We start from the raw sequence: 17,631 nt of genomic DNA, 5'->3' as shown, positions 1-17,631 counted from the left end.
CTTCCTCCCGGCTCACCAGACACACTACCATTGGTTATCATCACACTATCAGGCTTTTGCTATAACGCTGAGGTGACATACAGTTACACATGCTAAGTTAGACTACCCGGTCACATGCAGTACCCTTCAGGTTCAGGCACACATTCCGTAAACAAGGCCTTTTTGTTTTTGCATGCAGTGAGTGGCAACGGCACGAGGGCTCCCCCTGTTACAGGCGCAAGACGCATGGCAGAGGAGGGGGGAGGAGGGGGTGAAGGAGGTTAGTGAGTGGAGGAGAACTTTCACCCGGCATCGCTATCAAGTTACATAATCTAGCCCTCAGGTTCCCTCTCTCCAAACACAAAAACGAATAACTGGGGCCTGTCCACTCATTAGAATGTTTAGCTTTGGTGGGGACGCGGCCGACATCTCAAATGTCCCCTTTGCTCTTGGTCAGAGGCCTTTTTTTGCCTCACCCTCGCTATTGTGTGATACAGAAGAGCTGCGGAATGTTACCCGGATGTATTCTTTGCGAGCATTTTGAAGTGCACACTGCCTTGACATTGGCTGACTGACAGTGTTAAACTGTGTCCATGGGCAATATACGACAGGGTTGGGTTTGGTGTCCGATATTGGTAGAGCTCTACCCGCTGCTTAATGGCCAATTCAACAGGTTTCCGCTAGCAGACAGGTTAAGACAAACAAATGTGAGTGTGGCAACATCAAACTACAAATGACGACTATAAGGACATCACCCAGACGTAAAATAAGGGTGTGTGCCGTTTGAGCAAATGTGTAATGAGCTCAACTTGACTTTGCTCTTGGTATACATGAGGGACGGCCCACAATCGTCAAATAATGTTTGCAAGGATGTAAAGGCAAAGCAGGGCTGAAAGGTCTTGGGCCATCGATGACGCGTGTTTGCAGACTAAAGGACTGGACTCCCACATAGGCGAGGCATAGGTACAGATATGATTGGCTTCAATGACACTTTAGGTATAATACGTAACTGCCAACACATCCTGGACATGATCATTTGCCACACAATGGTGTGGGCGGCATTGGTAGGGCGTACTAGGGCCACATTAAAAGAACTGTTGATGTGTCACAGACCATTACGTTCTCCATGGAAGAGCTACACAATGAGGGAATGCAACACAATGGCACTTCTTGATGCTGGAATCAGTGAAGTTCCTGGAACTAACTTTGAGAGGTCATTAACCTCTGAAAAGTGCGGGTAAGGATAGTTCTCAGTGTGTGCTTGTTCATTTTAGGACCCCCTCGAAAATGAGATGCCACATCTCAATGGGCTATCCTTGTAATAAATAAATAAATAAATAAATAAATACGGTAAATACATAAATGTGCACGTGTTTGTGTGTGTACAGTAGTGCACTGTACATGCATGCACCGCCTGTCTGGTCAACAAACACAAACCAATGGCAGATGGTGAGATAAGGCAGTTTACAACAAGAATCCATACTGCAGGGACACCACTAGGGATCCAACACAATACCTCTGGGTCCTGTCTGCAGACAAAAGAGCTACGTTCTAGCAGTAAAGGAGGCCATACACAGGCATCCCGTTCAAAAGAGACTGCATGATGGGAACAGGAGAAAACAGAGGGCTTCAGGACAGAGCATGAAAAGGGGAGGGGGAAGGGGATGGTTGGATAGATGGGATTTGAGGAAGACTGAAAGACTGGCGGGAAGGGAGGAGGAAGATTAATAAAAAGGAGGGCAGACACATGCCTGGCCTGGCACGGGGAAGTGGAAGGAGGGAGGGAGGGAGAGGAAGACGGGAAGGTAGGGAATAGAATGAAACATCCAAGACTTACATATCCATCATCATTGTCATAAGGGCTCATAGAGTAATATCCCTTTAAGGGGGGGCAGACGACAGCCACACACACACACACACACACACACACACACACACACACACACACACACACACACACACACACACACACACACACACACACACACACACACACACACACACACACACACACACACACACACACAAAAGGCACAGACGCAAACAAAAAGCACACACGCAAACAAAAAGCACACAGAATACGTAGCTGTTGAATGCTTGGTATACCAACACACATTTACAGATAAGGGACATACTCCTACCATTACCAGAACAGGGTAAAGGAAGTCTAAATTGATATTTCATTTCAATGTCCCATTCAGTTCATTACTTGGCCTAGGGTTCATTCAATAGTCTTATTCCGAACTGAGCAACAGATTCTCACTGGACCTCTACAGTACCTGCTAAAGAGGCTATATGGCCAATCTAACGTGTGTGTATTCTTTGTCCGTCAATGCATGTGAGCAGCAGAGGTTCTTTGCATTTGCGGATTGTAGGTGATATATAGACATGGGACTCTCTTGCATTATTTTTGCGAGTACAGTATTTTTTGTTTTTTACTATGATTGGGCTGTTTGTTGGGGGCCCCTGCAGAGGGCAGATGTGGTGGGGTCCAAGGCTAGTGCCTATTGGCGAAGCTAGCTCTTCATGTGAAGTACATAAATGACGATGTAAAAACAACATTAGATGCAGAAGCAGAAATTTTAAAGAAAAAAAAAAACGTGGATCTAGGTTATACTGACACAAGCAGCTGTAGCATGGTTGGAAAACTAAACAATAGTTCTATATTACAAAGATCAGGTCCATCGGGAAGGGAGTAACAAAAGAGGAAAGCTGAAACACAGGTAAATACAGCAAGGTGGGACTCAGGGGACCACTGAGACTACACGAGAGGAGGGGAGGTGACAGAGTGAGAAGGGGTGTTTCACACTCACAGTTCCAGGCCGGGTGAAGTCCACGCTCTGGGCATCGCTTTGGCTCATCTGGTTGCTGAAGAGACGAACGCACACCCCCTGGAGATACTCGGGGGAGATCTACAGCCGCAGCAACAACAACAACAACAACACCACTGTGAGCCAACTACGCTACGCAAGTCACATCGAGCAGAGGCGGAGGAGGTCTTCAATTTTATGAGCTTCATGAACTTTTATGTGTTCAGCTGAGGTACAAAATCTGTAGCATTAGGACTAATATGGTAAAACATATGGACATAATACTGGAGCACAAGGGGCATATTTAGATATGAATATTTGCAACTGTAGCTAAATGATGGATAAATAGATCAAACAACCCTATACAGCAGATCTTTATTTTCTATTTTGGAGATCAGCTGCTAATCAGCAACTCTGATGAAAGCTTGGAGCCAAAATATCAGGACATCCAAAAAAGTGGTGATTTTGTTAAACAATAGTGTTGCACTGTTCTGAAACCAATACAACTTTGAAAAGCTGCACCTGCTGGCCTTGACAAAATGTATGGATCAGCTACTAATGAGACAGCATAGCCAGTGAAAGCCAAAAGAAAACATGGCACGCATGGCCATATATAATTAGATTTAGGATATATCATATTAAAAAATATAAGTGTTATAAATTAAGTATCTTATCTATGGGTAGGCTTTCATTACATTATTATTTTTTCATACTTTTTCCTAGCTTGCTGTAATCAGTGTTTGAGCAGTGATGACCTGCAGTCTACACACATTCAGCAGACCCATGACATCAACCCTGTCTACATGACAGTGCGTAAAGGCATGCCAGGGTTAACTTATATAGTTTATAAATGTAAGGTTTATACACTACCGGTTTTCCACTGACGGTGGCCTCCAGTGCGTCAACCAGCTCAGCCGTGACGCCGATGAGGTTGTGGTAGTCAGCCTGCATCTTCTGGAACTTTCTCAGGTATGTGGAGGCCTTCCTCTCCGCCTCACCCAGCTGCAGATGGAGGTGCTGCACTACATTCAGGGAAGTAGACAGGGGGCGGGGGTATAAAATAGGTCAGATGTCATGGGCCCAGGGAGAGAGGGGGCCCAAGATATGGTTTTCATTACATTGTATGTATGCATTGGATGGGGGGCCCTTTCAGATGACTTTGTCCCGGGCCCGGAAAAAGCCATCAGCGGCCCGGACTACATTAATACACATATTTCAACATGCCATTGTGCAGGATCCTTTGCAAAAATGTGCCCACATATAACAAGCGTCTAGAAAAATGTGAAGAATTTTCTGCTGTAAAACTAAATTGAGACAAAGAAGGAAAAAACAATTGGGTGTGCTGCATGAGAGCCTGTCTTTGCTGATGTTCAACAGATGACCTTTTGAAAGTAGACATTGCTAAAAGACTGCAATTAGACAATACTAAGTGAAAAGCATGTGGTTGTTGTACTGAGCTCACGTGGTCCTACTTCAGAGCCAATATATGGCGGCAACATATGGACTGATTTGCATAACTTGTGGTTGACTTATCATACTTATACCGTGTATACCAGGGGTGTCAAACATACGGCCCGCGGGCCGCACCCGGCCCGCGGGAGGGTTCCATCCGGCCCGGATGAAAAAAAAAAAAAAAAAAAAAAATTTTTTTTTTTTTTTTTTTTTAAATTTTTTTTTTTTTTTTTTTTAAATGAAATAACCGAAATGCGCAATTACGGCCCTCGAGGCGAGACCTGCATGACATTAACCCAATGGTCCCTCTGTTACACTGTATATATGTAGTAAAGTGCACATCACACTTCTATTATAAATAGTGAATTTGTACTGTAACAGGCATTTGATAAAGCTCATATATTATAGACCTCATATATAGAGATAAAATGTTACGTTATAAGTACTTCTTATTCGTATTGTATTGGTATTGGTTGTAATTAAATAATAAATATAATTGTATTGGTTCCTATTAAGCTCAAACTGGAAACGGGATGTTAGAATGCATGAAAATGCAGGAAATTACATATAAGAAATACAAAATTTTCTGGGGGAAAACCCCCAGACCCCCTGCCAAAATGAACTGGCCCATATTTCATTACTTGACGGTTGCCAATGAATGAATGAAGTCAAAGAAATTTTGCATAGGATTTTCAGTATTGCATTGCTTTCTACATATTCAACACACTTAAAACGTGATAGTACTGGACAGTAATCCTCTGCTTTACGTTTTTTTTTTTTTGCGATGATGTTACTAATGCGGCCCGCTTGATGTCCACATGGGTTGTATGCGGCCCCCGGACCAAAATGAGTTTGACATCCCTGGTGTATACAGTATTTTCTCCAGACCATGTGACTGTCGTACGCCATTTCTTTCGCCTTTGCAATTTCATGACAGACCGCAACGCAAACCAACTATTCTTCAACATAATGGAAAATAAAACTGACATGTGCAATACGAAAATGGACGACATTAACCAGCAAAGGCCTCATCATTAGAGAGGACTGTGGTTACCGCATGGAGATAATGATTCCAACTCGAGCCAAGAATGCGTCACATTGGACCCAAAAGCTGCCAGATGCCATTAGGGTGTCTCTTTTTCCCACAGGCCATGCCGGCGCGGCAAGTCCTTGATGCATCACAGCAACAACACAGGGAGGTCTACTCTACTTGTTATGGTGCAGCAACTAGTTTGTTTATTTTACAAACACGTCAGCTGCTTACCTTTGTCAAGTGCGAAGCCTTCCCTCTTTAACAGTGACGTTAAAGAAATAAGTTGCAAACCATTTTTTTTCAACACAAGACAAATACAGTATGTACGATGTATAAAAGCACACTTAATCAAAGATGTATAGACTAGATATTATATATAAGTGTTATAAATGCTTACACAAAATGATTTAATACTTTGCTTAGCTAATGGGCTTTTAAAAGGCTTTTAATCAAATTGATAAAGACTGAATAAGTATTTGTGATAAGACTTCACAAAGGCTGCAGTATAATGGGCACATACACCTGAAACATGTGATGTTATGCTCGCTTAATCAATCTGTTCACTTGAACTTACCCTTGCAAAGGCCTTTGTTACCTTTCTGGAGAATGCCTCCTATTTTAGCCTACCACAGTCATGGCTTATCATTAACTTTATATCATATCACATCACATGTTTAAGCACACTGCCACAATAGCATTTATTTAATCTAAGGCAGCCCTTGTGGTGAAGGTGTGCACCTGCACCTAGCAACCGAAAAGCATCTCTGACTGTATGCAGGGATTTTAACGTGACTGAAGAACATTACATAATGGCTAATCCATGCCTCTAATAATGACACTTGAGAGTCTTTTCCCTCCACAAACGACTGGGAAAAGCACTGTCTGTGTAGCTGGCGTCCTATAAGGCTGCAATTGTGCTGGTGTCAGAGCCATCCCCGCTGCCTCGACACTGCCTATTTACTGGCAGGGTCACCCCTGGGTGAAAGTCATATCAGGTTTTGGTCCAAACTGTGCACTTCACTGATGAGAAAGTAAAGAGAGAGAGAGGGGGAAAAAACAATCTGTCTTTGTTCAATCAGAATGGAAGCCCACAAAAGCAAGGCGATATAGTCTGTTTATTAACTCTTCGTTATAATCGCTCTGGTCCCCATGTAAACAAAGCTTTTATGATCGGTTTCAATGTGTTCCTCCTTGCTGAATGGAGAGCAGGAAGGTGTGTTTTACATCTACAGTGAAACCTGGCCGAATTATGCTCCAATTTGCTTACATAATGCTATGCATCGTTTATCTCCGTGAGATACTAACTTCATGAGGAAGGAGAGAGTCATTAGTCCGATGCCCAACAGTGACAGAGGGCCTGGGGTTTGGCTTATAGGTCTCGGGAGAATCGCTACTGGTGGCAGGGAGCAAAAATTTGGTTAAATGAGCAATTTTGGGGGGTGTGGTGGCTCAGTGTACTAAGGCGCTAGCCTGATTATCATCGACGCTCAAATCTCTTCGAGAGTTGCAACGCTGAAGGACGGCCTGGCTACTAAGGCGCCATACCATTACACTGGGGCACCAGGTTCCAGTCCAGGCTGAGGAGATTTGATTTCCCAGTCCTTCCCCGTATCTCTTCTCCCCCACAACCTTCCTGTAACTCTCTCCCATCTAAATCAAGGCAATAAAAGCCCAACTTTCTGTTGACTAATGATAATTAAATAATAATAATAATAGTTAGATGAGCCATTTTGGGTAAGGCAAAGGATACATATAAGGTCACCAGTCTTGGAGTCTTGGACGCCTTTAGTGTTGTGGAGAGGAAGTTCTCCAGTTTCTCCTTCATCTCTGGGATCCAGGATTCCTGCATCAAGAAGTCAAAAGGTTAGATCAACATCTAAGGAACTCAATGCATTAAAGGACAACATTGGCACATTTAAATTTACATCATACCGTTCATAGTTGGCTTTAAACTGTAACAAAAACATTGCAAATGTTGTAGGCTAGCGTACATTTAGATTAGTTTACCAAAACATTGTCCCAGTTCCCACTAGCCACTTCCTCCATACCCAAGAATTTTTTTTCATTGGTGAAATGGGAATAAATAAGAATGGCAATTGGCGGATTCGGACATTCACATAATGTCCAACACCGAGAAAGTAAACAGAGGTATGGGACAGCGATTTCTGATACACTTGTGATTTTTCTTGGAGGATTGCATGGAGGTTAGCAGACCATAGCAATAATATTTACATTCACTTTCCTGTGTAAAAATAACTCCAGAGTCTGGTGTGTTCTGAAAGAGAATGTACCTGGAAAAGGTTCCTGAAAGACGGATGAGTGACAGGATTGGGTACAAATGGCAGGGCATAGAATGGCAGGAACTCTGTGGTCTGACTCAGTGCTGAGCCTCTGGTCTCCAGAAAGTGTTTGAAGAAGGTGATCCGCTCGTCGAAATCTCCTCGGTCCCGCTTCAGGAAACATTTATAAAACAATGTCACCATTTGAACTCAAAAGAAATGATATGAGACAATATGGATGATATGCTCAGTCTTGAGGTGTAATAATTTGAACAATGCCTTTTGTTCACCTCAATTCTTCTTAAACAAATTACTGAGTAATGGGGCCACCTACTGGCTAAAAAGGATAAACATCATACGACACTGGACATCAGTATTGTAGACATGAAGACATGTCCATGACCAGCATGCCTTCTTGTTTTCAGATTGGTGCAGGCTTCACTCGTAGCCTATTTGTGCAAATGGGGTCGCCATCAGGCATATTCACTATTTGCTGAAAAACTACATCCTACCAATATTGCTATGACAGTACCGAGAGGCAGTAACAGATTAAGACAAAGCCATTACAATTTTGGTGAAAGTAAATTTATAACATAGGCTCTGCACTAAGGGATTAAATATTTTGATTGTGAGGGTGCTGGCCCAAATACTCAACTCAATTTTTTCAGAAAGACGGCACAATAGAGGTGTGCAATTGAAAAAAAAAAAACACTGTTAACCTTATATGCAAGGTGCAGGTCTCTTTCTTGGAAAAATTCAGAACGCCTCCTTGCCCATTGTACACATGTAGCTTCAACCAGACCTCGGCTTGGCATTGCAGTGGTAAATGCTAGGCTTTCTGAAACATTCTAGCAGAGCAACTCCCCAACATTTTATCTGTTGATCTGTCAACAGGTTAAGGTCCAATGCAGCAAAGTGTCTATTACACTGCGGATTGAGGGTTTAGGTTTCATCTCGCTATGACAAGCTTTTGTACAAACATGCAAAATCAAGGGATTCGCAGTCCATCCATCAATTAATCTCCAACTATACTACAAATTCATTTCACTGAGGGCCAAAATAAAAATCTGGGACAAGGTCGCAGGCCAAAATCATCACTTAATACTTCAACTACATAATTTCCCACAGATATTTATTCCCATCATATGGTATTTGCAATGTGCCTGAACACTTTCTGTTGTGTATGAGTGTGATGTTACAACAGCTTGGACCCACTTATATCACTGTGATGCACAACATGTTGTGATGAAATGTTAAATGAATGGTTTATGTAGGCCAACAATCACACACATTGGAAAGTATCTCGCGGGCCAAATAAAATGACTCTGTAGGGCAAATTTGGCCCCCAGGCCTGAGTTTGACATTTCCGCTCTACAATAATATTTTATGGTTCTGATATTATGTCTGCATATATTAATTAAAAAGCATATTAGTACAGTAGCTCTTCAAACAACCAATGTTTTAGCAGAGGTGCCAAAAGTAAAACTAAATGACAAAAAGAAACAGCTTCCTTCCAACACAAGTAACTTATCTGAGTAACCAACCAGTAGACGTGTGTTCTTGTCTTATGACCAGATAACTCTGCACTGGTTGGATCAAGCTTGTGGTGGGTCCTTGTTAGTTTTTCAGTAACAACACAGTCTATCTACCTCATTAGGTACAATGGAGTAAATGGTGTAACAGCTATGTAATGCCATGTGATAGTGTTGTAATTACACCAAAAATGTACTTTTCATGTACACCACTTTTGACATGTATTTTAGCAACAGTCTCAGGCAATGCTTTGGGCAACTCACTGGCATTCCAAGGCCATGCTTCAGAGGATAGATGGCAAAATGGATGTGCAGGTAAAACTCAAGCTTCTGAGCGGTGGGATGGCCATCACGGACATCGGCGGGAACACTATCATTCCACAGCTCAAAGAAAACCTTGTAGTCTCCATCCTCGAATGAGCTTATGAGGTCTTTCTGTTGACAGATTTGAGAATGGTGTTTATGTCTCAGGATGTGCTAATTTAAAGGCTTATGGAGAAAAGATTGATCATCTGAAAGTATGCTTACCTGAATGATGAGGGTTCTGGAATCCTGACCTGTATTCCCTTGATATTTGGGGAATGGCTTCCCCTTGTTTTTACATTCCTTCTCAAACTCTTTTGCTGTTTCTTCAAATTCACCGAAACCCAGATACTGTACACAAATATAAATTACAGACAGCATTACCTACACATGCAAGTTATTGGCTGGCTTCCAGTCTTTTGTTTTGTTTAAAAAGTTAGTTTATAAAATACAATACAATACAGACTGTATTTATTTATATAGTGCAATATCACTTAACTAAAGTTGTCACTAAGCGCTTTCAAAATACACACACACACATTCCCACATTCCCACACCAGCTCTTGAGGCTGTCATACGGCGCCAATTGTCCGGGGTTCATGTGAGAAGGTGCACACACACACAAACACATACACACACACTTTCCCACATTCACACACCATGACCTTGCTTTGTTAACCAATACCATCCCACCAATAATTCTGTACATGAATGTAAATAAAATATATGGATCAGAAACAAGAAGAAGCATGTTACATATTTAAAGTGATTGCAACTGTTATTTTACCACGTGTAAACAAGTCAATAACAAGGCAGCTTCATATAGCCAATTTCACACACTAAAAGGAAATCCAACGTGCTAGACTGTGGATGAGAGAATGTGTAGAGGCTACCTCACTGATCATTCCAAGAAAATCTGCTTCATTTCCTAATGAGTCGCCCATCCTGCTTTAGGTTCACCACCTAAAAGAATGTAACAACACATTTATTAAGCACGTCAGACCAAATGTGTACACATATTCTGACGTCAGTAAACAATGTAAGGTTCGCTTGCAGTCCAATAAACAAGTTGGCTTTGAGTTGTTTTGACCAAAGATGAGCCTGCATTATTTAGAGCTTACAGTTTCACTGCCAAAACACTAAGACACATCGCCACAACGTACTGGTTATTTAGCGACACATAATATTATATTAAATAGATACTTTTCATCATAAATACTCTGGCATCACACGCATGCCATGGCTACTGGCGCAGCACTAGTAGGCTACTACACCCCAGATATTATGTATCGTTTCGCTTGAAACGATTTATAGCAACAAGGCATTATCTGAATAAGCCTAGCAGTTACATTGTTTCTTTTCGAGATTGACCCCAATAAGGAGTGTGGCCAGAGAACGTTTATGGCTCAGGATGAAACGCAACATCAACAGTCGAAGAAGCTATTGCTAACTATGCTAACACAACAAACATGCTTTTTGAATGCACGAACCAGAATGTTCGGGGGAGATTCAGCTTAGAGCATGACACGGGAGTGGATTTTCACTCCTGTCCTGTCCCGCTCCCAGAAAAAAAATCCTGTCCTGCCCAATCCTGGTCCAGAGTAAAAAAAATAAATCCTGTCCTGTCCTGTCCTGTGTGGAACGACTCCCAATCCTGCCCGCTCCTGCTCAAAAGTACTCCCACTCCTGTCCCACTCCTGTATTTTTTTTTTTTGTATTTTGTTACCTGTATGCATATTTGCCTCCTAGTAAGCAGTTGTAGCCATAATAATAGCCAATACAATACACAAGCTAATGGGGGTCTGGAGAAACCCTGGGTAGCCTAATAGAAAAAAAAGTTTTTTTCCCCATTTTATTATTAGGCCCTATTATTATTATTATTATTATTATTATTATTATTATTATTATTATTATACTACAGGAGGGGGAGGCACCTACATCTTCATGCACTAATCAATAGCCTACAGGCCTATAGGCCTATGCCATTTCTCTGTGCAACAAAAAAACGGGGAGGAAATCAGATGCTACAATTAATAGTAGGCTATTGTAATGAAACCAGTTGGATTAGTTAAGACTATCATGCTACTAGTTCAGTAAGCATGAGTTTACCTAGGTCAACTTCATGATGCTGGTTACTGGTTAGGCTACTGAACTAGTAGCCTGACTAAATCTAAACATACTATAAACTAATCCAACGGTTTCATGACAGCGTTTGACTTAAAACACATCGGGTGAAACGGCGTGCAGTTCTAACACAGCAGGGAGGCGGAGCAGAGAACTTCCCTTGTTGGCTGCGCTTTTTGTCCCGTCAAACTAGTGGGTCCCCATTTTGACACTCACAGCAGACGCGCACTGAACACTACTTCTGAATCCTCCTCATACTAGAACTAGGCTACATCTTGACTACTTTGATTACGATTGCATTCTGTGCTAAATTAGCCTCAGTTAAATTTCCTGTTATTGCGGAGTTGATTGGGAAATGCCATAACGGCAACGTCTTACGAGCCTGCAAACCCAGTAGTTCTACAGGTGGCTATTTCACTATCTGATTCAAGAGGTTTCATGTCAACAATGCCTGCCTTATTTGAACGTTTAACCAGGCGTCCTTTTTGAAAAGCTGTAGAAGTTTTAGCACAGCACACAAAAATCAACTCCGACCATGAAGGATGAGATTAAATCAATCGTGCGCGCTTTGACTGATGCCATGCGAGTCTGTTGTTCTTTCTCTGGTCTGATTGCCACGGGGACCGAAGTTCCTCAATTATTGCCAACATGGAATTCAACATTCAAATAACATTGAGGACCGTTTTTATAGCGCATTCCCATTGACGCATTTTGGCATTGTCGGACAGTCAGTGTAGGCTATGCGAGGACCTCCCGCAGGAGTCAGGAAAAATGCGCAGCTCTCGCTATCAAGCACTCAAGGAGCGAAAATGCGAATGAAAGGTTTGAAATAGCCGACATTCAGAACAATAATGATCCTAGGCCTATTTAACCCTTCCCGCTCCTGCCCACTCCCGTGGAATATTATTCCTGTCCTGTCCCAATCACGAGATGGATAAATGTTTGACTCCTGTTTCACGTGTATCCCGCAGGAATCACGTGTCCCACGGGAATTCCCGAAAAATGTCATCCTCTAATTCAGCTCACCATTAATTCATCCCGAAGTCAGTTAACTTAACATTTTACCAACACGGATCACACCACATACAAGAGTTATCCGAGATAACGTTACATGTTGAGGGCGAAGACCGCTACACAGTAACCAAGGGGAAGACGCTCGTGAATACACCTAGCAACCGACCATGGGGCAAAACTACCGTAAGATGTCATCTTCTGTCGCAAATGTTGTAGTTCCCATTGTTTCATGCACTGACAGGGGCTGTGAATGAAGTATTACCACATAGTTTAAGGACGACTACAGACTTTCTATAGGAAACTAGATTTGTGTAGATACATCCTAATATACATCTTGATGAATTTGAATCATAAGAGTAGGCCTAATGTCTAAACATGCAATATGTTCCCCTGTCACCGCATTGAAGCACAGTGGGCTGCATGACTGTATCTTGTGATAGGTCTCAGTAGTAGTTGTGTTATTCATCAGATATGTTGTTCTATACTTCAATCACAAAATTCACAACAAAAATATTTGTATTTCACATGGGTTCACATTTCTGTTCTCCAAGTAAAACCGTTAAGTAAGCAACCATTCAACAAGCCCATGAGGCAGGGCAACGCGTGTGTGCATGTGTGTGAACTCTAACTAAAGAGTATCCAATCACTGGGTGTGACTAATTAGGCTGATACACTTGGAAGGACACTGTCCTAGGTTTTGAGAAAGACCCACAGTGTCAGTGCCCCCCCCCCCAATTAAAAGATCTTATTATGGTACCATGTAAACAAAACCATATCAAGACAACTTTAAGTATAAAATGTTTTATTTACAGGATTTGCCACAAGAATTCCCCCATTTGATAATTACTTCCTTTGGCTAGGAAAGCCAGCCCTGGAAAACTCAAGAGTTTCTACAAAAACAAGCCCCAGAAATGCAAGTCCATGATCCTCTGAATACCGGTGTACTGTCTTTTTCAGGATGTTTTCAATGCACTGGATTAGGAGTCCATCCGGAAGGCAAAAATAGAAAAAAAGTGTTTAAAAAGCAAGCTTCTTCATCAACAGGTAGACTCGTGAATCGACCTCAAATCCGTGCAGATTGTTGGCATCCCCTTGTAGCCTCATCAGCAAGCCGCCATAAGACACATACGCCGATCTACACAGAAAAACAATTTGTTTAATTTCAAACACACACAATAACTTTATCTCCTTAACACACCCTAAATTGCATTCATTTTGGTTACCCTGTAAGAACTCTATAGTTAAGATATGTGTAACTATGCAATAATACCTGCAAGAGGGTTTAAGTTTCTTCACTTACATCGAAAACAATTTTATTTTATTTTTTAACTAGGAATAAACATGGCACTTGAAAAGATGTACAGTCAATCCGGAAAGTATTCACAGCGCTTCACTTTTTTCACATTTTATTATCTTACAGCCTTATTAAAAAATGCTACAAATGAATCTGTTGTCAAAATCCTACACAAATTATTCCATTATGACCATGTGAAAAACAAGTTGTCTTGACAGTTTTGTAATAAAAAACAAAGAATTCATTTTTACAAAAGTATTCACAGCCTTCTACTTTGTAGAACCACCTTTGGCAGCAACTACATTCATTTTTTTCATTTCGGAATAAAAAGGGATTAAAAGGGAGGTCATTGGTGTGTGTTTCAACCTTTCAGTACATTGAAATTATACATTTTGAGTCTGCACCTGGCTAACATAGATGAGTTTTGAATGAAATCCTATGGAGAGTATCATGGTCTGCTTATGTAGTCACAGTGCATGTTGACATGCATCCTTCTTTAGATGTAATTCAGATTTCCAATGTTGACGGCATTCATACATCCCCAAACCATGTCAGTCCCACAACCATGCTTGACTAGCCAGATGATGCACTTTTTGTGTAAAACACACTTGTTTACCACCACATGTGCTTAACACCATCTAAAGCAAATTTGTTTATCTTGGTTTCATCAGACCACACAACATGGTTCCAGTGATCTATATCCTTGGTCTGTTCATCTCTCTTGAGACAAAGATAAAAAAATGTGCTTTAGATGTATCAATGTATGCATGTATCAAGTTTTGCATTTCTTAGATGTAATTTCCTGCATTTTAACATCCCGTGTCTCATTTCAGCTTGATACGGAACCCGTACTTTTATCTCTAAATTACGAAAAACGTTTCCGTATTTCAAGGGGCTTGTGTGGGAGGCCAGAACCTTGCCATCCAAGGGCCACATCTGGCCCCAGGGCCGCCATTTGAATAGCCCTGCCTTACGGGATACTTACAGACGAGTGGCCGCTTCCGTAGACGTCTCATCTCCTTCAATCCTATACACCTTTCCATACATCACGTAATCAAACTGATCTGCTCTGTTGGATGGAAAAAAGAAACACATGATGCTTTCTACAGATAGCTGAAAACAAACAGAGCCATATGCTGTTTCTAAATGCAAAGGATATGTGTCTATTTGAAATCACTGTAGACAGCGATTTTCCAATTCGCACCCCATGAAATCTTACAATGTGCTGTAGTTTCATGAGAAAATCTCACAGAAACACAATTTGTTTTCAATGAAATTTTATGTGAGGTTTTTTATTTTATCCAACAATACATGTCTGCCTGTACAAGTGATCTATAATTTGTAAGACACAACTTTCTTGCTGGTCTTTATTACTGATATAATCCTAATAAGGACCTGGTGCAGCCTTACAACATCTTATAAGTCACTTATTCAGACAGAAAGCATGTATTAGTGCTAGCATGCAAACCATAAAATAAAGATATAAAATAAAATAAAGAGATGCAGACATGGCTGCAGTCCAGAAAAAAGGTGCATAGTTTTTGGTCGTTGGAGGGGTGATGCATTGGGCAGTCATGGGTAAGCGGTTAGGGCGTCAGACTTGTAGCCCAAAGATTGACGGTTTGTCTCCCGACCCACCAGTTTGGTGGGGGGAGTAATTTACCAGTGCTCTCCCCAGCCTCCTCCATGACAGAGGTACCCTGAGCATGGTACCGTCCTGCCACACACTGCTTCCTTTTGGGCGCCATTGGGGGTTGCCCCCTTGCACAGGTGAGACATAAATGCAATTTCATTTTCTGCAGAGCTCACTTATGTGCTGTGGAGTGCTGTGTTACAATGACATTGGGAGTGGGCGTTTCACTTCACGCTTTAATTAAAAAAAAAAAAAAAAAGGTATCCTTTCCTGGGTGTTCTGTTCATCACAAAAGAAACCCTTTAAGTTCTTTGAAGCGGCAGCATATTCTACAAAAGAATGCCCAAGACACATTCACAAAGTTGAAGCTATGCCTAGTTTGTGGTTTCCATCAGGACAAAGATTATAAGCACTGCTTAGAAAATGTGTAAAAAAAAAAAAAAAGGAATGGTATCATTGAAAGTCTACATGATTTGAAGCATGCTGTCTACTTACGGAGACAAATAAGTTAACTTGTGTGTTGAATACATTAAGTGGCATAAATGCAAAATGTCAGACTTCTGGGAGTTTTCAGGTTGTTGGCTTATATAAACAAATGCAGGCTCTGCGATAAATTAATGCAATAGTTTATATCAGGCGCATGAGATGGTTTCTATTGGACCTATGAAAATGATTTCACACCTGGAACATATTCTTTCCTTGTGGTTGTTGGATTTTCCGCCATTCTACCTTTAAAACCATTTACCATGCGTGTTGGCTTAAAATCCTGCATGTTCTTTTGTGGTATAACGTGTTAAAATAAAGTTCCTGCTTTAGAATCTCAGAAAAGATGTAATGATTCTCCAAACAGGGGACCAAACTCTTGCATACAACTGTGTTTCTGTTCTGTTTCGTGTGTTAATAGGATACCTACGGGTTTAAGGATAGGATACCTACATTTCAAGTGATATTAATGCTATGTGTCCATATATTTTACCTTGATGGACGGTCATCTGTTGGATTGTATTCCCCATCATCTGGAGTGCCATCTTCGTAAAGTGTGCTAGCTATCACTAATCTAAACTTGTCCCCTGAAGAGAGAAGCAAATGAAGATATGTTTAGTCATCATTATTATTATGATGTTATATGAGCATGTAGAAAGACTAGCATCTTCATTCAATCACCAGTCTTACCAAGGTCCACGGGGTAGATCTGAATGTTTACATCGAGTATCAAATCCATCTTGAAAGATTCACTTTCACAGTGAAGTCGAGACACTGAAAGACAGGTCATGCAGACGTTAAAATGGCATTTAAATGGAACTATCATAGGAAAACCCCCCATCACTGAGTCATCACATGGGTAGCCTATATTACCTCTGTCAAACTTTTTGCCATCTGGATCGATGTCTTTCACATCAAAGATGTCTTCAAACAATATCCCAGCCATTTGGTTCCCTGCGTGTCAGCCCGATGAAAAACAGTAACAGATTAGTAAAAATCATATTTGGTCACACAAAGTATAGCATCATTATACACCCTCTTTTCCCCAAAATGGCATGGGGTGTTCATCAGCTGTCGCGCTAGTTATTTGCCACGGCTTGTCAGGTAATGATACCGCATCGTGGCTCGCAATAGTTATTTGTTTCCATGAATGTAATAGGAACTAATCATGAAAACGTGTTTTTGATGCAGTTCTTGCTCAGACATCCCATGAAGCGAGAGACTAGCCGGCTAGTTTGGAACCTCACGTAAGACATCTTCACTTACTTTTCCAACGATAGGTTCAATGAAACCCCAGAAAGTAGTTGAGGGGAAATCTTCAATTCAAATCCCTTATAACAAACAAATAAACATTCACACGGGTCTGCAGAAATGAAGGGATGGTTCCGCGCGCATGCAATGTGCAACTTACTGACCTTTGCGAGGAATTACTTCCGGGGGAAATAAAATGCACATTTTCTATTGGCTGACGGTCCCAGGTCTTGCTTTTCTCTACTTTTACACACATTATTCTCAATTCGAGAGTGCCAGTCCAGTATCATGCAACCTAAAACAGTTGGCCCCTTTCACAAATATTACAATCCATTTTAGCTAATGGGGATACAGACTGTATAAAATGAACCGTCCTAGTCTTGTGGGTCATGCAGTCGAATGATTGTGTCAAAGAAGACGAGTGCCATCTGCTGTTTCAATATA

The 17,631-nt window shown here is 41.4% G+C and overlaps 2 protein-coding genes across 4 annotated transcripts in view; both read right to left on the bottom strand.

The window, feature by feature from the left end:
* The window catches only part of LOC134451057 (lisH domain-containing protein ARMC9), a 52,428-nt gene extending 39,763 nt beyond the window's left edge, over positions 1-12,665 (bottom strand). The window contains exons 1-10 of one of the 2 annotated variants that reach the window (XM_063201201.1): positions 12,539-12,665; positions 10,282-10,351; positions 9,614-9,739; positions 9,350-9,520; positions 7,566-7,724; positions 7,025-7,117; positions 5,506-5,530; positions 3,660-3,811; positions 2,793-2,891; positions 1,817-1,858 (exon numbers count right to left, since the gene is read on the bottom strand). In XM_063201201.1, coding sequence (XP_063057271.1) covers positions 1,817-1,858; positions 2,793-2,891; positions 3,660-3,811; positions 5,506-5,530; positions 7,025-7,117; positions 7,566-7,724; positions 9,350-9,520; positions 9,614-9,739; positions 10,282-10,332 — 918 coding nt within the window. In that variant the 5' untranslated portion in view covers positions 10,333-10,351; positions 12,539-12,665. The remainder of the gene's footprint in view (positions 1-1,816; positions 1,859-2,792; positions 2,892-3,659; positions 3,812-5,505; positions 5,531-7,024; positions 7,118-7,565; positions 7,725-9,349; positions 9,521-9,613; positions 9,740-10,281; positions 10,352-12,538) is intronic. The other variant, XM_063201202.1, reaches the window with a different exon arrangement.
* Positions 12,666-13,311: 646 nt separating this feature from the next.
* On the bottom strand, positions 13,312-17,360 carry polr2h (RNA polymerase II, I and III subunit H). 2 transcript variants are annotated; one of them, XM_063201199.1, is made up of 6 exons: positions 17,203-17,360; positions 16,810-16,890; positions 16,627-16,710; positions 16,430-16,523; positions 14,806-14,889; positions 13,312-13,661 (listed from the first exon to the last, which is right to left on the bottom strand). In XM_063201199.1, the coding sequence occupies exons 2-6, from the start codon at positions 16,880-16,882 to the stop codon at positions 13,544-13,546; spliced, it is 453 nt and encodes a 150-aa protein (XP_063057269.1). In that variant the 5' UTR covers positions 16,883-16,890; positions 17,203-17,360; the 3' UTR covers positions 13,312-13,543. The 2 variants fall into 2 exon arrangements, with proteins under 2 accessions (XP_063057269.1, XP_063057270.1); XM_063201200.1 differs by having other exon boundaries at positions 16,810-16,902; positions 17,203-17,338.
* Between the last annotated feature and the right edge of the window lie 271 nt (positions 17,361-17,631).

The sequence above is a fragment of the Engraulis encrasicolus genome, chromosome 6 (genome assembly GCF_034702125.1).
Source record: "Engraulis encrasicolus isolate BLACKSEA-1 chromosome 6, IST_EnEncr_1.0, whole genome shotgun sequence".
NCBI classification, from domain to species: Eukaryota; Metazoa; Chordata; class Actinopteri; order Clupeiformes; family Engraulidae; genus Engraulis; species Engraulis encrasicolus.
Note: the sequence above shows the minus strand (reverse complement) of the source record. Positions and strands in the feature narration are given on the sequence as shown.

Excerpts from the sequence above, each read along its gene's own strand:
- polr2h (XM_063201199.1), bottom strand. The coding sequence starts at position 16,882 with ATGGCTGGGATATTGTTTGAAGACATCTTTGATGTGAAAGACATCGAT. Across the intron at positions 14,890-16,429 it reads ACAGATGACCGTCCATCAAG|AGCAGATCAGTTTGATTACG; the intron begins GTAAAATATATG and ends TCCATCCAACAG. Across the intron at positions 13,662-14,805 it reads ACGGAAGCGGCCACTCGTCT|ATCGGCGTATGTGTCTTATG; the intron begins GTAAGTATCCCG and ends TTTTCTGTGTAG.